A 21204-nucleotide genomic window follows, 5' to 3' on the forward strand; every position below is an offset into this window, starting at 1 on the left:
ACCACAGGAAGAACCTCGTTTAAGATATTTTGCGACACTTTAATACGCCGCACGGCAGCTGCCGTCTTTGGATGCAACGTGGAGTTGTTTACTATTTCTGTCAGCTCTTTGGGTTGAAAGAACAGATGTAAATCCTTAAAATAGCTTTTGCCCGTTTTGTTTTTAGACTGTGTGCCTGACGGAAATAATGGGAAAACCAAAGAAAAAGAGTAAGTGTGCGACTAAGCGGTTAATATTCATAAAATAGCTCTCTTTAGCTACTCATTGCTAATGCTAACTAAGTGCATTCTACCTTCATCTTGAAAGTGACAGTAATATAACTACGCTAAGTTCTTTTTAAACTTTCCACTTAGTAATAGCCTGGCTGGAGAAATGTTAATATGTTCTTTTGGGAAGTTAAAATAATTACTGTCTTGCTAGCTATTAATAGTTAGCTACTAACGTAATGCTGTAAAACGGTGAATGTCACTTAAGTGGAGTTTTGGTCTTTCTCAGGCGACCTCAGCAAAGCTGAGCTGATGATGATGACAATTGCTGATGTCATTAAGCAGCTTGTTGAAGCTCACGAACAAGGCAAAGACATAAATCTCAACAAGTAAGAGTTTGGCTTATGAGCATATTACTTCACTAAACTACGCAAGACAAACTAACCACCTAGTTTAGTCACCACTGGGTCAAATCAAACAAAGTAACAAACAAACAGCAATTGTTTAGAGGTTAAGGAAATGTCATAGCATTTGAACAGAAAATAACACTAAATGACAGCCATTAAGCAGATTTTGTTAAAGAAATGTCACAAAAGAAAAACAGTTGAATTCATTTAACAAACCACAAAGCAGAACTACAATCATCAGAATCAGACCTTTCTTGTGCCCTTCTTGCAAAAGTTGTTGTAACATAATCTGGTTAAGTTGAGTAAGTGTTGAGAGTAAACCCTTGTACAGCACAACTAGCTAACACCTACACAGTATAAGACACATTATTTTTTGTTAGGCAGCCAATGGCTAAAGAAACACAGATAATTGACAGCATCTGTTAGGTCTCTCAAATGTCCTGCATTCAGGCAAAGTGAAACCTGAAAAAAGGTTTTACTACAGAAACCTCATCCCAAGCAAACATCAAAAGAGGATATCAAGTCCTAGTTTAAAGCTTTTAAGATGGGCCCTTGGGATCCTCCCTAGAGTTAGGTACACAATATGCTATGTATGACTTTCAAGTGCAATTATTAAATGAATAAAGCTTCAACCTACAGTAAAAAAACATTTGCTAAGCACTGACCCCTGTCCAGCAGAACATCAGGTTACCATTAACATATTCACTGAGGTACTGACACATTTCTCTAGCAGTCATCAGTGTAACCTAATTTTAAACAGAGTGAAGACCAAGACTTCAGCTAAATATGGACTTGAAGCACAGCCTCGACTTGTGGACATCATCGCTGCTGTTCCCCCTCAATATCGTCGTATTCTGGTGCCCAAACTGAAGGCCAAACCCATCCGTACTGCCAGCGGGGTAGGTACCTGCTATCTAATAATGTGAATGTTAATGTTAATAAGTGGGTAAAGGTTAATACAGTGGTTACATATTTCAATGACTTTAGTTTTAAGTAAACTAAATACAGAATGTGATGGTGGCTGTTAAAATGTCCATGTGTATCATTTGCAGATCGCAGTGGTGGCTGTGATGTGCAAGCCACATCGATGTCCTCACATCAGCTTTACAGGAAACATATGTGTGTAAGTTAGTGTTTTTTTAGTGTTCTAACATGAACTGGGTTTGCACAGAATTAAACGTGTTAGAAAGATACTGCTTTCCATACAGACGTTATGTTCATGTTAATGTATGTAAAGTACAGCGCTTTGGATTATTCTATTTTCATTTTCTCTGACAGCTACTGTCCTGGTGGTCCAGACTCAGACTTCGAGTACTCCACACAGTCTTACACTGGCTATGAGGTGAGGTCATCTTAATGAATCTCTCTCAGTATCTAAATATGACATGAGTTCTTTTTTTAGTCATTTTCTTTCCTTTTGCTTTAGCCTACCTCCATGAGAGCCATTCGAGCACGCTATGACCCCTACCTTCAGACCAGACATCGAGTGGAGCAGGTCAGTATGTACACCTGTGTCTAACTTGGAGATGTGCTTCTTTAGCAGCTGTGGAATTTGTTACCTGTATGTAATAAGATGCATGTTGCTATAAATACTATTCCCTCTAATGAGCCTCAAGGGAGCCATGGCTTTAATTGCATACATTTATAAATTATAATCCTTCATGGCTTTTACTATGACAGAGAACAGCCATTCTTTAAAACAGCCTGAATCTCAATTTGCCACAGTTATCTGCCTTTTCATTGTCACAAACTTGTATTCAAATCTTACAGAATAGTATCAATGGTTGTAATTAAGTTTTGTCTGGAAGCAACATAGTATTTTTACTTTTGGGCAGTTTTCTTTGAACGTTTTCTGCAGATGTAAAAAATTCTGTGTTCTTTGTGTGTTCTGCAGCTAAAGCAGCTGGGTCACAGTGTTGACAAGGTGGAGTTTATCGTGATGGGCGGGACCTTTATGGCTCTGCCTGAGGAGTATCGGGATAGTTTCATTAGGAATCTGCACGATGCCCTCTCAGGACACACTTCCAACAATGTGGCAGAAGCTGTCAGGTAACACAAAGTTTTTTTTGTGTATATGTGTGCATATACACATCTGTATTGCACTGTGTGTGTAGCTCAAATCTGTCTGCATCTGAAGGTTTTATAACCTTTTAGGTAATTCTTTTCTAACTTGTTTAAGTTTTTTTTAGTTTCTGATACTTTTATTGAAGTATTTATTTTCTTGCATTAGGGGAATATAATCTAATTTGAATTTCTGCCTTCTGCCTTCTCGATTATTACACATAATTTAATGTTCCTCTATGCTGTAATCACGCAACAGCCTCCAGCAGAGGTCGCTGTTCTACCATATGAAGCTTTTTCTCTAAAGTCATACATTTTTTACACTATATTACTTATATAGTATGTATACATTATATAATTTATAATTTAAATTATTTTTAAATAAAAAAAATTAAAATAAAATTTTAATTAATCTATACTGATATTCTATAATTTATCTTTATTACCATAGTGTTTTTTTAATATATATTTGGAGATTAGTTTATTCCTGTGTTCTATTGTATTAATTATTTAATTATGACTATTTAACAAAAGTTTCAAAATTATCTTGAAAAATTATCTTAAAATTAAGTTGTAACATTGTCTATTTTTTTACAAAAATTAAACAATATGCTTTCTTTCGCTAATCATCATATATTCTTTAGGAAATTAGGATATCATGAGCATCTCCACAGCTTAAACAGCTGAATGAGGCCAGCAAAATAATTGAATCTAACTGTAGGCACTCTCAGTAAGTCCTCTTCAGTTATTTTCATCGATTTCTCGCTTAGTAAGTTAGGGGCGCTTTAAATGAAAATGGGGCCGATGTCTGCTCAGTATGGATGAAGAGCAGCTTTATAGATGACTTGGAGAAGATTCAAAGTCAAAGTAGAAATACCCATTTGCTGAAGACGTCATACAGACAATTGGACCAAATAATGGCTTTTCACAGGACGTAGGCTGTTTGTCAGCAGGGGCTGTTTACTTCCTTAAAGTCCGATAAGAGCCAAAAGCCCAGTGTGTGTGTGCGCGTACATGTGTGTGTGCGTTGAGTGTGAGATTCTATTTGTGTGTCAAGGCAAGCTGTTAGGTGTGAGTGTGCCTGAATTTGACCTGCTCTGCTATCAGCACCCTTCGTTTAGATTCTGTGATTACAGTAATTGTGGTGGCTGCTGGTCAGTTTGGGAAGCGGGAGGCACTTGGTTTAGGTGGGGACAGCCGTTATCTGTGTGTGCCATGTGTGTGTGCTTGTGTGAGCGGTATTAAGAGTTTTGTTTCTCAAAGACGGTGTGCGAGGATGCTTGCGTCTCTGCTGTTCCATGCTCACCCGGGCGGATGCTGATCCGGTCACGTAAGCAAGGCACCTCAAGATAATCGCCTACAATAATAGACTTTTTATTGATTCATCTCATACAATCTGATCATCCTCCCTGGAGCATAAACCCCTGTAATTTTTGTAAATCAGCCAGCGGACTGTAAAAAAATGGATGTTTATTGCCAGCAGATACGGAATCGGAAAGCGTAAGAGCTGGCATGAAGGGAGCTAATGGTCATTGGAGCAGCTGGAGTGGAGAAAATGACAGCTGGCTGCTGTTCCAAGATGAGATCTGTCTGTCTGGTGGCTCGTGGTGTTTTCTCTGATTTCGATCAGCAACTTAAATAGCCTTTTATCTCGAGATTTCATTTACGGAAGATGAGACATATACTGGGAAATCTCTGCTCGGTTTTTACATCTGGCTACTTCGTTTGATGCCTCATTGTTTAGTCATCAGACCTGCTGCTGTTTGTGCATACATTTAAGAAACTTAAGGAGAGATGAGTTACAAAGGTTTAAGCCCAGGCTAATGGTGGCGAAACCAATAAGACCTGATTTAAGGCTTGTTGCCACTGATATTTAATCAGCGTGATGCAAATTCATGTAAATTGTTTGACAGCGCAAAGACATAAACATTACATTTATGACATCAGTTAATTTAAAGCCAGCGGTGGCTCAGTATGAAACTAATATTATGGAAACATGAAATATTACTGAGAAATCTTGTGCAAAATAGTTGAGCTACAATATTGACTAATATTTGCCTACTCTCTTAATACATTCATTATTTTAATAAGAGGATCCTTAATGTTACTGACTGGGAAAACGGACAATTAAGGAAAAATACAACAATACATAGTTGCTCCAAATGGAACTACTTTTGATTCACTTCTCCACTGTCACACTGTAAAAGCATTATTTAGTCCATTTGGGTCAGCTTCCTGAGCTAACCCTCGCCCTACCCCTGCCAACATTTGATCATTATCTGTTCAATTTGACATTTAACAACTACCTGCTAGCTTCATCTGCTGGTCTAGTAGCATGTTTAGTTTTAACAGCTGCTGTCTGCAGATGCAAAGTAACACCAATGAGAATAGCCGAAAGAACCTAAAAAGGCTTCTGAGAACTTCCTGTAGAGTCAGTGAGGTTCATCACTAGAAAAGACAATGTTCATAAAATGCTAATCCTAATGACGCATTTTTCTTTGAATTGAAGTTGCTTTATTTTACTTTATTTAACCTTGGTAGCTAAACTGTATTATTAATAATAAACTGCATAAACAACACCAAAGTGTATTTAACTTCCTTTTGACACAAACATTCATTAATATCTCATTTAACATTTCTGCATAACAAACATTTAGTTTAGTTTTTTGCCGTCATCTGTTTTTTTTTATTGCATTAGTTTGCCTTTAATGTGAGCTTAGCGTTAGCTGCCGGAATAATGAACCGTGCAGCACGTAAATTGCTGTTGGTAAATGATCCCAGCATTTCCAGCCCTCCAGTGTAGTTGGTGAGAGTGAAACGTAAAGAATGTTATTATGGTAGGTATCAGCAGATAATGATGCGGTTTCCTCCCGCAGATACTCCGAGCGCAGTAACACCAAGTGTGTGGGAATCACCATCGAGACGCGCCCTGATTACTGCCTGAAGAGACACCTCAGCGACATGCTGGGCTACGGCTGCACCAGGCTGGAGATCGGCGTACAGAGTGTGTATGAAGACGTGGCCCGCGACACCAACAGGTCAGCAGGCCTGGGGAAGGACACTTACAAAGGTAGCAGTTGGTTTATTGAAGCATCATTTCAAATTTTTTTGCATCTGGTTTCAGAGGGCACACAGTACGAGCCGTGTGCGAGTCTTTCCACCTGGCAAAAGACGCTGGCTTCAAAGTGGTCGCCCACATGATGCCGGACCTGCCCAACGTGGGCATGGAGAGGGACGTGGAGCAGTTCATTGTAAGTGTGAACAGGATGGTATTAGTTTGATGATATGAGATTTTGAACCAAAACCTATGAAGAGGCACAGATAGATAATAAACCATGACTTCAAAGACGAGCAAAACAAAAATGAAGACCATCAGGCCACAGTGTCTCAATGTCATCATTGCATTTTTTTTATTATATCACAGAGCTCTACTGGTGTCACCACAAATAAATCATCTGGCATGTTTGCTTCTGTTTGACAGATTAATAATAGTTGTTAAAAATAGGAAGAAAGAAAAATGGTGTCACATGCTGCAGATTTTTCCAAGACGCTTGGTTTCAGCATTACTACAGAGACAGCGGGAGCTTGTGGTGCTATTAAAATGGAGTGGTGCTAGGATTAGATTAGATTTCTAACACTAGAAGGAGGTGTCTTCACCCACTGTTGAGCCCCGACCACCATATAGTATATAATATAATATAGTAATGGCCGCACTGTCTGCGCACCAGCTCTTCTGCAGATGTGCGCTCACTGTAATAATCAATGCATACATACAATACTCACACAACAGCTCTCATCCGCTTCCCACACTGTAGTGTGCTGTAAGAACAATGCATTAGTGTAGAGTCCTATGAAACAGTTGTCCTGTCGTAGCCAAAATCATTGCAGTAAAAAAGCAGCAAATGCATTTTTCAGAGTGTAGTGGATGTTTTTGAGCCCAAAACTGCGTGAGAGTTTATGATTTGTAATTTTTGGAGTTGGGTTTGTTGTTGTAGTCCAATTACAGTGTCTGTGCTCATTGACAACAGGTTACTATACATTGTACTCATGACACAGAAATGATTAAATCTTTAAACAACAAAACCAAAGATACAGTTTAGTCTTCTGAATTTCAAGTGTATAAAGTTTCTTTACTGATGACAAAACAAAAGTAAAACCTTCCAGCTAAAAATAATCCTTATAAACATTCTGCACCAAGTCGATTGTTATGTTTATTGTTAGTGACATTATCGAGCGTTTTGCATCAGAGTGCGTCATTACTACTTATCTCACAGTGGTATAGTAACAAGTGAGTCCTACCAGTGGCGTCTTAAAATAGAAGGGTAAAAGCCGCGTCAGTCGAGTCGTGGTTGGTCCCGACTGCGATGTGCCTCGATAGAAAATCCTGTCAGACGCTCCTCAACAGCAGGAACACTCTGCCGCTCTGATTGGGAACCCAGCTATAATATGAATGTGCGGAATCAAGACGGAGCTTCCTCCCAACATGCCTGACTGCTGGGTGTAAATGAAGACTCAGCCTGAGGCCGTGTGCAGTGGCAGCTCATTTGGGTTGTTTTCACACCGTTAAAACGCAAACAAGTGCTTACGAACACAACAAAGGGAAAGAATCGGTATTCTTAATTAGCGCAGGTGTGACTGACAGATCCCCGTCACTCCATTCAACATGTGTCAGTCAGTCGCTCAGGGCCAGGAGACACAAGGTGATTTGATTCCAGTTGTGTGTTGGGTCACCAGTTGCGACAAAATGTGACTTTTTATGATTATAAAATCTGCTCCTATGTAATGATCTTCTGTAAATTGGTGTACAGTCTGGATTATGTAGTACAGTGACCAGAAGTAGTTCATCCTATTCTTTTTTAACATAGCAACGGTGATGCTACCAGCTTGAACATACAGGTTCTGACCCTGTTCTGTAGTCTCACTCACAGCGTGTCTGCTCAAATGCACTAATGCACAGCGCCTCCGTGTGTAGAGGCGGAGGCGCTGGAGGTGCATTCAGTGTCCTGAACGTGAATGACTGCTTTGTTTCTCACTGACAAAAGTTTCAGTGCGTGTGATGATGCGGCCAGCGTCGGGTCGTCAAAGTGAGGGGGGAACATATTGAATGTGTGTCCTCAGCCTCTCTTCGCCTCTTCCTGTAAAATGTCCTGTCACTTGTCTTCTCCCTGGGCTTAATTTCTTTCTTTTGTGTCAGTATTTCTCTCCCCGGTCGCCCTGTTTATCTCGCTTCCCTCCTGCTCTTCTTCACCCGCTGATACGTTCTCTCTTACATCTCCCATCCAGTCGTAACTTTTCTTTTCATTCGTTTTCCCCCTCTCCCGTCACTTCATCTGTGCATATTCCCTCTCTCCTCCAGACTTCTCAGACCCGTATGCGCATTCTCCCGATGTGATCGCATCTCATCTCCTGTGACACATTTCCTGCTAGTCAGTGGGAAAAATATGGAGGTTCTTTCACATCTTTACTGTGGGATCCAAACTTAGCATTTCAGGATTGTTTTTGTAGATCTCTAAAATGAACAGCTCTAACTTCCAGGAATAGTCTGGTTGGAGAAAGCAGGAACTTGAACCAATGGAGAATCTGAAATATTGGCCAAAATGGGGAAAGATTTTTTTAAATATTTATTATGCATTTTTAATTAGATTTGATTTCATTCACAAATTCATTTATATTTCTGCTGGAGTATGCTTTAGTATATTATAAGTTAAGTATATAACTTATATATATATAAAACTTAAGTATATAAGTTTAATCTTGGCCCTAGTTTAAATTCCCATAGGTTTTTCAGCTGATACATCTGTAGTTTCATTTTAAGGATGGATGGTTTAGTTCCTACTTTGTTAAGATCATGCTTGAATTTCACTTGGTACTGCTGGTTCAGCAGTATTTCACTGCGAGGAAGCGAAGCAGGAAACGCAGTGTATAGTTTAAACATTGGACCTTTACCATTCTGTTTTATACATAGAAAGAAAAGAGGAGGCTGCAATTTGTTATTATATACAGTTCTATGCAATACAACAATGTGTCAGTTCAGCTCACACAAGGTTCCAGATTTGATACAGAGGTTGCATCATCTTGTACAAACTACCTTTGTGACCTACAGATGTGCTTGTGCGGTGCTATAACAAAAGTCTATCAAGCCAACTAATCTAGCAGCAAATCAGCAGTCGCGCACTTTGGTACAACACAGCAAATCCACAATTATTACCATTAATTCAAGCATCCTTTCTTTTAAACTGTGATTCGTCAGTTGTACCACAGTCTGCAGCAGGCTGAGGGAAGTGGTAGGAGAGCTTTGCATCCTCCTTGCGTCTACTGCCATGGATACCCTGATAATGAAATTCGATTACAACTTCCTCCAAGCCCGAGATCCTCTCTCACTTATCTCTCATGTACAGATGCTGCCCATCCCGAGGGGAGGAAACCTTAACAGGTCCCCTCTCCACCAACCACCATGGGTTGTTGATATGCAATCCAAAACGGGAACCCAAACATAGTCTCCTTCTTCTTTGTATCAATGCTTCATTTGTCCATCCGACGTCGCCCTTCTCCTTTGGGTTTAGTGCACGTGGGCCGTGTGGGACGTGTCCTTGTGTGATTATGAGCTATGACAGGGGAAAGAGATTATGAGATACTGATAATGTGGCCTATTTTGAAGAATGCGCCTCAATTCCAGATCTTCACAGTTCCGGTCGCAATAGTCAGAGGGTGCCTGGAAATCCCACAGTAAACCGCTGCAACCATGCCTTCGTGTTTGATTTCTGTTTTAGAGTCTGCTTTCAGGAGTCAAAGCCACTGCACTTGACTTAAATGCAACGTTTACTGTAATATTAGATATATACTAGATATAGCAGCGGCATAATAATTTATTATAACAGAAATAAAGTCCATTGGTTCAGCTGTTGGTTGCATTGGTTTATAAATCTGTTGGCTTATTGCAGGAGTTCTTTGAGAACCCTGCGTTTCGTCCCGATGGGTTGAAGCTGTACCCGACCCTGGTGATCCGCGGCACGGGCCTGTATGAGCTCTGGAAGACTGGTCGCTACAAGAGCTACTCCCCCAGCGCACTGGTGGACCTGGTGGCAAGAATCCTGGCACTGGTTCCACCTTGGACACGAGTGTACCGTGTGCAGAGGTAAGACGATGAATAGGGATCAGGGGGCTGCATATACACAGGTTATTATGCTTTAGAGATGCATTACATTTGTATCTCTGATTCAGCTGTGTCTGGGATGTAGGTTAGTTGGAAATGATTCATACCTGGGCATAGTATGCTACTGTTTTTGGATGTCCCAGATGTGTCAGTCTACAGATGTAACAGGTTAGAAAGATGACAGGGTTGTGGTTAGTGTGAGTTTGTGCCCTCTAGTGACCAAAGTGATCCTCATGCAGCTTTAAAGTAAATCAGTTAAGGTCCTTTTTAATTAATAGATTACAGGTAAGGCTAATTTTACACTATGAATGATGAATCTAATGTATGTATGTTGGATGTACTATGGTCCTGAGATGTGTATATTTTATAGCTGTAATCATCCCTTTTGTAAAATATTTTCTTCCTAATTCCGGCTTTTGCTCCTCCCACCAGGGACATCCCAATGCCACTTGTGAGCTCTGGAGTGGAGCACGGCAACCTGCGAGAGTTGGCACTGGCCCGGATGAAGGACATGGGCACCGAGGTGAGACTCCCTATTAAACCTATTAAACCTAAAGACTCAGCATCAGCTTATTTCCAGTACGGGAGCTAATGGAGTCTTCCAGCTGGGATGCGATCCAAACAAGTCCAGTCAAAGCCCAGTGGCTGCCAACAGACAAATGCTGACTGTCAGAATAATTAGCATACAGCGCTGTGATCGATGACAGAATAAAAACCTCTCGGGTATAGTTTAGAGCTGTTGGAGCGGCGAATGGGAGCACCTTCCCTCCTAAGCTCCCACGTTTATTGAGTTTATGTTCACAGGAAGACGTAGGTGACAGGAGTTCAGTACATGCAGATCCCCCAAGTTCATCCAAGCTGAAAACGGGTGCACCTGACAGAATCGCTAGCTAAGAAACCACCAAGGCAGTTATTGATCAGGCTGAAACATACATACTATACAAAAAACACCCTTTTCCCCCCACATCTCCTAAGAAACTAAACCAGCTTCATCATGATGTTTTTAAGATAGTGTACTGTGTGTGCAGTGTCGAGACGTGAGAACCCGAGAAGTGGGCATTCAGGAGATACACCACAAAGTTCGGCCTTATCAGGTAATGAGCTGGTGACAGAGTAAAAAAAAAACCTAAAGTCTACCTTTTAGTGATGGACATGTGTGTTCAGGTGGAGCTGGTGCGCAGAGACTACGTGGCCAACGGCAGCTGGGAGACCTTCCTGTCCTACGAGGACCCGGAGCAGGACATCCTGATCGGCCTGCTGCGTCTGCGGCGCTGCTCCCCACAGTCGTTCCGGCCCGAGCTGAAAGGAGGCGTGTCAATTGTCCGCGAGCTGCACGTGTACGGCAGCGTCGTCCCTGTCAGCAGCAGAGACCCCAGCAAGTTCCAGCATCAGGTGGTTACACACACACACACACACACACACAGAATCTACGTAAAACAGTGTTTGATTTTTCCACCAGCTGTGAATGTGATTGCTTTCCAAGTTAGTCTCGCCTTTGTAAATTCTGTTGCTCTCGCCAGACTGGAAGAAATAACAGAGACACTGAGATTAACCATAAAATTAAGGAGAAACTGTTCAAGATGTTGCGAAAATGAACCGATTTTAAGACTTCTGATGATTTCTCTGCCAGGGCTTTGGTATGATGCTGATGGAGGAGGCAGAGAGAATCGCCAGAGATGAACACGGCTCCTGCAAACTGGCCGTTATCTCAGGTGAGCAACAATACAGTCCAGTAGCGCGTCACTCAAGCTAATCTCGGTTTGAAGATAAACGTAAACTGGCTGTTTTAGATTTGATATCAGTAAGGACCATTTATGGAGAAACTCCTTTTCAAGCCAAATGTAGAAACATAAAAGAGTGAGAACCTCAAACACAAAACACTAAATAATAATTTTACATAACAATTTGTACTGAACTTAAGACTGTTGCATTGCTGTGACCTTTTATTAAACCAAGTCTATTATGTTCTGCAGGCGTTGGAACGAGGAACTACTACAGAAAGATGGGCTATGAGTTGGAGGGACCATACATGGTGAAGGACCTGTACGGACCCGCAATGGATTAAACAAGGACAATGTTTTTATCTGGATACACAAACACGCGCCGTTTTGTTTATCAGGACAGTATTCACAGGACTTGATTCTGCTTTTCAAGCATCAGAGGAGATAATAATTGGCTTTTTCCCTTCAGTCAGTACATCTGCCGCTTTTATCTGCTGCACACATTGCAGCGCTTCTCCTCTGCATGTTTTAGATAAGGAAACAGAGACTACGTAAGGCGTTTACTCAAGTTATATAGGAATAAAAGCAGCATCTCATTAATAAGCCTGAGTGCGGGTTTGAGGTGTAAACATTCAGTACTGAAGTAGACTTGGTGAGGACGAATGGCTGTACATTCTAAAAAAGAACCGATCTGTGACATCATTTGGCTTTTTTAGCTTTCCAGACTGGAACTGATTCAGCTGGACAACGAAAAGCTTCGTCCTGAGGCATTTTTAATTCTGCTCACACGCCACACGTCATGTCCAGCTGTCCCTTGCGTGTTTTTGTTTCTCGATCCCGGTTTTGGTTTAGGATCTGAAAGCAGTTTAGCTCCACGATTGGAGTTAATCAAATTTATGTTGCAATTAAATAGGAACCCATTATGGGTCGGGCATTTAATGGCTGGCAGTGGCTGAATGAACAGTGGTAAGTGTCTTCACTGGGCAGCCATTGTGTTATTGCCCACTTTTGATTTATAGAACAGGAAACTGAATATTAGCGTTATATAAATTTGCTTTTTAAAGCCCCACAGTTAATCCTGTTACTTGTTTTCCAGTCATGCCTTGTCTGGCTGCGTTTTTCCACCGGATTCCAAAAGCTCAAACACACAACTCGAGTATATTTCAGTCATGATTTATGTTCTGCCTTGTGAGCAACTATTGATGTTACAGAAATCTTTGCGAGACATCTCAAATCTAAATTCCGGCCGGTTTATCGTCCTGAAGATCCCCACATCATAAGAACAGCGGGAGCTTCTGTAATGGATTCCATAGTGTCGGAAGATGGCAGCCCCTGGCAGGAGCCTCCTGGTGATTGCCCTGTGAGAGCACTTTACCGGTTCATTTGACACAGCCTTTCCAGTTACATCTCTATCAGTTACCTGTCTGTTGACCACTGACTAAACGCAGTACACAGTCACATTGTTACTGGAAAGGGTGTGTTGTTTGAATAATCGGTAGCAATAAAGTGCTGAACAATCAGGCAGCAAATTAAGTCCTAGATTCCAACTGCACGGAGCGAGTGGAGCAGAACGGCCATGCGTAATTTCCTGGAAGCGGCTCTGTGTCGTGACTGCTGTGCTGTGCTGCGTCTTGGTGTTGCAGTCCTGACGCAGTGAGGAATTGGCCACTTTCAACCTTCTTCTCTATGCTTGCTTACTATTGCTATCAGCTGTGAAATCTGAAAGGACTCCCCCGCCCCCCGCCTGGAATCGCTGAGTCTGTTCTCTTTTTTTTTCTGTAGAGGAGGCAGAGCCTAATCTTTACTGCAATATGAGGAGAAGCGTAGCAGGTTACTGAACTGAATGAAGGTTGCAAGAAGCGCCTACTGAAAATATCAGTGAGGCCAGAGACAAAAGCTTAGCTTTCTACTTTATCTCTGTAAATAATGTTAGTTTGTTTTTACTTGTCATTGAAGTTACGGAATAAAAATGAAACTGTACCAGTTCATTTTCAAATTGAATAATCTAATTTCACTTGCCATAACTTTGGTGTTCAAATTCAGATAAGGAAGTAATTAAAAGTGGAGGTCATAGAGCCTCAAAGATCAGCATCTACTACTGGAACCTTTTCAGTTCATCAGGAAGCTTCTGGGGAAATTTAAGGGACTTTGCTGCGTGTGTGGAGGACATTTTAAATAATAAAACATTCTACTACTACCAGTAGATGTTAAATGGCGTAAAATTTAAGAAGAATTGGTTTGGACAGGAATGAATACAGCAAGTAGTGTTGATATGGGCCCTTGTTTGTACTGTTTTAAAAAAAATTCAAAACAGTACAAGTGTTTTGTCAAAGAGACATCCTGTCGTGTGTGTAAACGCGATACACAGTACGATTTGTACAATAAGTGCAATCATTCATCCTGTCCATACTAAGTATACATTGATTCCTTCCTAATGTGATCCTAATCCTTTAAAAGGCTGAAATCACTGTCTCTTTGTCACCAAATGCATGTGACCCCAATATATTGATTTAGATATTTATGCAGCAAGTCAAAGAACACAGGTTAAGGTCCTGAAGAGTGCAACTTGACTGAACTCAATCTGCCGGAGTCAAACAGACTATGAATCATAAATGAGTAAATGTTAACACATTCGTGCCATAACATCTAACATACTCTCCATTCCGCTATACAGTCATGACGGTATGGAGGTCAGAGGTCACCTGAGGCTAATGGCTGCCCGGCAGAGTGTGGAGAGGGAGGGGGGGGCTGATGCTGGTAAAGGTTAAAGACAACCTCATGAAGCTGGGAGCAGAGGTGAGGTGAACTGGCAGCGCTGGCTTAAATCTCCACTTATCCCCGCGGTGCCCACAGCCTGAGACACTGCTGAGCTCGACAGCTTTATCACAAGGACAGGTGGAGGAAATGGTAGGGTGGTTGCTTCCCAGTTAACGCTACATTTATTTATTTATTTATTTTTCTGTGGGGTCAAAATGCTGACTTTAACAATCAAATAACATTTGTTCTTTATTTAAAATTCAGGACCCCACTAATGATACAGCTTTTCTTTTGGGTATGTGAGTAGAAGGATTCTGAAACAGGCAGCCATCAGAGATATGAACTGTCCAGTACCAAGACTGATGACCTGTATTAAATTCTGTGGATCAGCAACAATTTTAATGCCTGGCTTTAATTTCCTGTCTGAGTGGACGGTATTAGTGATCATTAGTCATCTGTGGTCACACGCTGCCAAACCTGTAAATCACTCAGTTGTATGGTTTGAGCAAAGCTTCACAATTCTACACACTTATATAATAAAATATACAGCAGATAAACAGAAAGATTCATACTGGTAGTGCAATGCAACTGCAGTCCTGAGATCAATATTGCTAATTCTTATCTACAACTTATTTACACATTATATTTGGAGCAGAACTAACAAGTCATCATATAAAATACTGTGTGTTCATACAACAGCACTTATTAGATTAAAAGCTGTGTTTATTCCTAGACTTAATGGCTTTGTGATACTACGGGCTCCTGTTTCATGTCTCATGTGGATTCCCAATCTTGCCAGACTTATGGGGCAGTGGCAATATGAAAAAGGAAGGGCATTTCCCCCCTTTTTCACTTTGCCCACACACCCAGGAGAGTGTAATGGCAGGTGGGGGGATCACATTGCACTTATTCCTGGCTTCTTTTTCCCTCGACCGCAACATGTATTTAACAGTCAATGACCACAAATAAAACTAAAGCAAGCTGAAAGCCAAAAAAACACTATAGATCCAATATGTGAAATAGAATCAGTCCCCTACTTTCTATTCCAATCACACACCAAAACACAACAGCCTGATGTCTGTAGGATGGAATATAATAGAGTGTTTGTCTGTAGTGCCTGCAGGTCCAAGGTCAGTGGGCTGGTTTTCACTAAAGGATGTCAGGTCTTTATCTCTCTTTGACCTCTTTCAGTTCACTGCTATTTTCCCTTTATGTGGTTTCCTGTGTTGCTTATAAACTGTTTCCAAAGCACCTATACTCCATTATAAACATATATTTTGATGCTCACTTTCCCGTGGAGGCAAACTGCAGTCATGAGTCCACAGTCAATATTTCCCTGAAGGGGTTTCAGCCATTGTGTTTCATCAAGCACGCTTTGTGTCAGTTGGAGTCCTCTTTGAGAGCAGAGCGCACTCTGGACTCTAGCTGCTCCGCCAGAGGACGGGCATCTGGGTCAGACGCAAGCATGTCTAACAGCAGGGCACACATGGCTGGACCAGGAGGCGGGGGCAGCGGAGGTGCTCTTTTAAACTTCATAGGGATGCACAGCTGGAGGTCCGCGTTCTCCCATAAAGCTTCACCGAGTGGCATCAACCAGCCCAGGCGACTCTTGCACACGTACGCACCTGATGGGAGAGATGCAAGCGAGGAAAAGGGTTGAGTCAAAGCACAGAATGATAGTTAGATCAGGTCTGAGTCTGTAGCCTGTGTTGTGTGTATTGGAGACCAGATGTGTAACTGCTGATAGAGTGCAAGTGCATACTAGTAGCACTCTGATCATTTTGTCTCTGTTTTTTCCATCATCATGCACAGTCCTACCAATAGGTTCACACCAATTCACTGATCTATAAATGACAGCTGCTGGCAGCTAGATAATAGACACAAAGAACGCACAAAACAAAACTGACTAGCCAAACATTTTAGTGGGACCAGCTTTAAACACCATGCTTTAACTAGGACCAAAGTTGAAGTGCTAAGACGTGTTAATATGAAATTAATACTTTGAGTTTGGACTGAAGATCAGAATCATTTAGATAAAACTGACAATTTCTACACTACAGGATTTATTAAAAAAGTACAGGTTAATGAAAAGAAAGGGAGGAAATTACCTCCATAAAACTTCTCAAACAATATGAAAGAGGATTTCTTCTATCTGCGTTTACTAGAGATTATAAATTAATTTTAATGACGCTCTGTTAGTGTCAGGTCAGTACTCTTCCCTTGATGAGGGATCAGCACACTTCAATAAAGTATAGTATCTAAAGGTCAGCTGTGATTCCCTAATCTGACTGAACAAAAAGCCTGTGCCTTGCTCCGTCACTGTATCCTCGCTGCTCCCCTGCCTGCCCAAATAAGTGTGTTGGTCTTGAGAGAGGATAAAGTGAAATAATGGGGCATTTTATCTGTTTGTGTGAGCCGGTCTCCAGCTGCCTCTCCTCATATTCTGACTGACAAAGAGGATTGTGATTGGAGCGGCTGAATTCCATTTCGTCTTTTCTTTATTCGACTCACTGAACCCCCTTCCCCCCGCTCGCCGTCAAACCATAACTATTTTCATTTAATCTAATGGAGTATCGGTGACTCAGGGAGGTTTTCAGGCACTAAACTTGAGGGTAATGGTTCATATTCCCCTGCCACCAGGTCGGCACTGGCCAGACCCATTCCTGATGAATAACAGGAGACATCTGTATTACAGCCATTTCATCATTCTTGGACAGTGAAGCGGACCCTGAGCTCTTGTCCATTATGATGCTTCCTCGTCCTGTAACCACATGGGGTTTAAACAGGAAACAGAGAGATTGAAATCCCAACCCTTCTCTGCAGGGCTGTACTAAAATGCTCAAACTACCAAAGATGTTTGCAGACTTTACTGCATTAAGGCTTTGCACAACGCAAACAGCCCACCTGACATATTGAAGTGGAATAAGGGAACAAATATTATCAAGTTTTATTACAGTTAAATTAAAGCTAATGTAATCCATATGGCAATGTAAACTGCATACATCACGACTTACCTATGCATTTAGAAATGTGCCATATATGCTTGATGTATAGTACATGACATTTTTAATATGTGCCAGTAGATTGAGTCAAACTCAATTAAGCGTGACACATCATCAGCCTGCCTGACCGCACAGTCAACCTTTCCAACAGCGCTCCAAATGCAGGTCACAAGGGAACATGTCATTCCCAAGCTGGTGTAGAACATTATGGACAAAGATATCTCACAAAATCTATATCAACACTCCTATTTCACATTTGTGCAATATAGGGCTGTGCACTGACTAACATCGAGTTGAAAAGAGGCTGTGTGTCACTGTAGACATACCAAGCTGCTCCTGTGTAGCCCCTTCTTCCACAAAGGTGATTCTTTCCAGTACCGCCCAAAACATCACTCCTAGGGAGAAGATGTCTGCCTGGGCCGTGTATGTCAGTCCACCCCACACTTCTGGAGCCATGTAGAAGTCGGAACCGCAGGTGGAGGAGAAGCGCTGCCTGCTCAGGTCGCCGTCCACCACACTGTCACTCATCTTGCTCAGACCAAAGTCTGCTACCTAGAGAATGGACAGGGAGAAATAAATGTACGACTATTTGTAATGGTAACTATATACTTGCTAAAGTTATTATAACATATATAGTTTAGGCTTCCACAAATTATTTTTTGGTTTTCTGATAGGAAACTAATCCTACTACTATTATTTTTACTGTCGACTAAAACTGAGTCTCAAATGACAGGTGACTGATGACATATGATGCATTGAACACCAAATCTTTTACTGAGAAAACATTTTATGCCAAACACTGGTTTCTTGGATTTCACCCACCCCCAGTCTTAACAGGGACGCTGTCATGTGTGAATGCCTTTTCTTGGCACCAGTTAAAGAAACCTCTTAAGCTTTATGAAGCCTCCACCAATTATCATTCTCCTCTTCTCAAGTCACCAGTGATAGTTTAATAACTCATGATATCCACCCGATACTCCATATTTTGCATTTTAATCGTTTTTGTACACATGGGGAAGCTTTGCATTTTTATTTTCGCCCACTTCAAAATTAATTTAGTTACATTTATTGCACTTGAAATGTGCTGCTGCTATGAAATCCAAACGCTCCGGGAAGAACAAACTAAAATCCACATTTAATAATACCATTCCATCTGATACTCTGTCACGCTAGCAATTTGCCTACCTTAACAACAGGCCCTTTTGGCGTTACACAGACCAGCACGTTGTCAGGTTTCAGGTCTCTGTGAGTGATTCCCAAGCTATGGAGGAAGTCTACAGCACGGCAGAGCTGCTGAACCACACTGTGGTTTCGCTTTGAGTCTGGAGGTCTAGAGAGCAGGTACTGATTTAAATCGCCCCCGTCGCAGTATTCCATCACCAGCCAAAGAGCTAAGCAGCGCTCCTCCTCCATCTGAGCCGCTCTCTTCCTTGCTCTCTTTTGAGGCCTTTGTGGCGTTGTAGAATCGAGACCGTTGGATTTATTCCTTTCCTGAAGCTTTGACTTGGCCTGGACAGCATCGGTCCTAGAGACAGATCTCTCCTTGATGTTAGACTGGGTGTTGCTGCTTTCCTGGCTCTGTGGTGCTCTAACCACGCGGCCTTTCAACACGCACTCTACTAGACGCGGAGGCAGTCTGCCAGGTTTTAGTGGTTTCAGGCTTCTTGGCCCTGTCTGCAGCAGACAGCTGTGGAGAGCAATGACATTGACATGGTTCTTGGCTGTGGCTTGCATGGCCCACAGCTCTTGGAGGTAAAGTTCAATGCACTCCGGATTGCTGCAGGGCAGCCGCTTGATTGCCACCCTCTGTCCCGTTTTGGCCATATGGCCATCGAATACAACACCATAGCTGCCTCGGCCAACCTCCCTCTCCAAAGTGTAGAGCTCCTCCATTTCTCACAGCTGATAAAAGTAAAAGTAGCTAATGTTAGCATATAGAGTCAGACATTACTGGTAAAGGTGAGCAACTATTAATGAAATGCTGTCAACAGGGCATAGTTTAATGTATCCCTCAAGAATAAACGTTTTACCCTATAAATGAAGATTTCTTTCATAATAATGAAGACTCAGCTCTTCATAACACTGGCAACGTTGAATTTAGTTACCGTTACATTAACTGTGGGCTAAATCTATATCTAGCAATAAAAGCTACCTAGTGTTTCTAGGCTAATCTAAAGATCGAAGTGCGTAAACATTCAGAATCCAAACAGTGACACTAGCGTTAGTTACACACTACTCAACATGGCGCTGTCTGTAGCCGTTAACGTTAACTACTCGAAAGCTCTAATCTTTATTATGCGTGTGTAAACTTACCTAAAAGACCACCGCTTATATCGCAACAACAAATTCAGCTGAACATGCAACGCAAACCACAAACCTTCGCCAGGTTCAGCAAATTCATTTTGCAGCGTTCCTAATAACTTGACGCTAAAACAACAGCACAACAAACTTAAGACACCCCGGACTTCCGCATTGAATTCGGAGCATCCCGCTCTGTGCGTACGTGTGATGTGATTGGCTACTAAATGTCCCACGCGATCGCTGATTGGTTAGCAGCAGAGTCACGTGAATCGAATTAACTAGGACACCATAGGATGTGCGTAGGGGGTCACGTCTGATTTGCTTCTTTTTAAATGCCCGGAAACGGGCTATTGGTTTTCAGGGACACAAATAATCAATTTATTTAAAGAATCTATAATGTAGTTCAACATGACAAAGTGATAAATTGCTTACATGTAATACTTCAAGCAGCTGTGTCGAATAGTTTTCAGTTACGATGTACATTTAGTAGCAACTCGTTCCATTATTAAGTTTTCTCATATTATTTAAATAATAATTTAATAAAAAGGTTAGAATTTTGAGAACTAACAGCCCATTTGGTTAGTCAATAAAAGACCTGCATTGCTAAGGGAGATGAATAATAATATGTCCTCACACTATTTTGGTAATTTTATGTTCAGGACACATTAGACTAAAATATGTGCTTCCGTGTGTCTGAGGTTTTTCAGTACTGCATTGTGTGAAAAAAAAGAGAAGTGCTGAGTATGATGCATATGAATCACTAGTCTATTATAACCTGCTACGTTTTTGTGATGAATCCATTTAAATATGAATTTAACAAAAAAAACTTCTGAAAGTGCCCAAACTCCAAACTTCCATCATTGCTGCAGGTCCATTTAGTCAGAAAAAGCCTGAACAAAACACATACACATAGACACACATTGTGAGTGGGTGCTGCATCAGTATCGACTGGTTTTTGGTGGAGGAACAGAATCATGGGTGATGGCAGATAGCAGCATTTGTGTGTAACCAGTGTGTGTGCGTGTGTGTGTGTGTGTGTGTGTGTGTGTGTGTGTGTGTGTGTGTGTGTGTGTGTGTGAAAGAGAGAGAGAGAGAGTGTGTGTGTGCGGTCTTCCGGGAGAATATAATAGGAAACATGGTGATTCATTGCACTGTGAAAGAAAAAAGCGTCTTTGAAGTGTGTGTGTGTGTGTGTGTGTGTGTGTGTGTGTGTGTGTGTGTGTGTGTGTGTGTGTGTGTGTGTGTGTGTGTGTGTGTGTGTGTGTGTGTGTGTGTGTGCGTGTGTGCGTGTGTGTGTGCGTGCATGCTTTTGTGTGTGCGTGCTCTTATGTGATCCATAGCTTTTATCAGTGATTCAAATCATGAATACTCTTCATTACTTGAGGAATATGGAGTCAGTCACACTTGACTTGTTTTTATCTTGAAGCAAACACCCTCTATTCTATTACCATATCTCACTTGCTCTGACAGTTATCTGGATGTAGACACCCTGGATGCCTGTGGACAACCTTCTGGCTAGCTAATTTATTAGGATTCCCTTTTTGTATGAACAGAACACGATCACCAGAACTGAATTTCCCAACAAATTCAATCAAG

At 41.5% G+C, this 21204-nt stretch overlaps 2 protein-coding genes across 3 annotated transcripts; one reads left to right on the plus strand and one right to left on the minus strand.

Moving 5' to 3' along the window:
- Positions 1-21: 21 nt before the first annotated feature.
- Positions 22-13536, plus strand: elp3 (elongator acetyltransferase complex subunit 3). Its single transcript, XM_029142232.3, has 15 exons — positions 22-209; positions 496-595; positions 1374-1512; positions 1666-1736; positions 1892-1955; positions 2040-2108; positions 2508-2662; positions 5551-5712; positions 5799-5925; positions 9616-9809; positions 10260-10350; positions 10856-10921; positions 10992-11219; positions 11458-11539; positions 11801-13536. Exons 1-15 carry the CDS (start codon positions 188-190, stop codon positions 11890-11892), a joined length of 1662 nt encoding a protein of 553 aa, XP_028998065.1. The 5' UTR covers positions 22-187; the 3' UTR covers positions 11893-13536.
- Positions 13537-15263: 1727 nt separating this feature from the next.
- On the minus strand, positions 15264-19822 carry si:ch211-63o20.7 (Serine/threonine-protein kinase pdik1l-B-like). 2 transcript variants are annotated; one of them, XM_041069489.2, is made up of 4 exons: positions 19685-19822; positions 18493-19209; positions 17634-17859; positions 15264-15930 (listed from the first exon to the last, which is right to left on the minus strand). In XM_041069489.2, the coding sequence occupies exons 2-4, from the start codon at positions 19198-19200 to the stop codon at positions 15686-15688; spliced, it is 1179 nt and encodes a 392-aa protein (XP_040925423.1). In that variant the 5' UTR covers positions 19201-19209; positions 19685-19822; the 3' UTR covers positions 15264-15685. The 2 variants fall into 2 exon arrangements, with proteins under 2 accessions (XP_040925423.1, XP_028998070.1); XM_029142237.3 differs by having other exon boundaries at positions 19621-19812.
- Between the last annotated feature and the right edge of the window lie 1382 nt (positions 19823-21204).

This window comes from Betta splendens, chromosome 24, assembly GCF_900634795.4.
Source record: "Betta splendens chromosome 24, fBetSpl5.4, whole genome shotgun sequence".
Taxonomy (NCBI): Eukaryota; Metazoa; Chordata; class Actinopteri; order Anabantiformes; family Osphronemidae; genus Betta; species Betta splendens.

What these genes read in the sequence shown, in the direction of transcription:
- elp3 (XM_029142232.3), top strand. Translation starts at nt 188, where the DNA reads ATGGGAAAACCAAAGAAAAAGA. An exon ending in AATGTGGCAGAAGCTGTCAG is followed by an intron (nt 2,663 to 5,550) that starts GTAACACAAAGT and finishes TTCCTCCCGCAG; the next exon opens with ATACTCCGAGCGCAGTAACA. An exon ending in TGAAGGACATGGGCACCGAG is followed by an intron (nt 10,351 to 10,855) that starts GTGAGACTCCCT and finishes CTGTGTGTGCAG; the next exon opens with TGTCGAGACGTGAGAACCCG.
- si:ch211-63o20.7 (XM_041069489.2), bottom strand. Translation starts at nt 19,200, where the DNA reads ATGGAGGAGCTCTACACTTTGGAGAGGGAGGTTGGCCGAGGCAGCTAT. An exon ending in CAAAAGGGCCTGTTGTTAAG is followed by an intron (nt 17,860 to 18,492) that starts GTAGGCAAATTG and finishes TCCATTCTCTAG; the next exon opens with GTAGCAGACTTTGGTCTGAG. An exon ending in GGCTACACAGGAGCAGCTTG is followed by an intron (nt 15,931 to 17,633) that starts GTATGTCTACAG and finishes CTCTCCCATCAG; the next exon opens with GTGCGTACGTGTGCAAGAGT.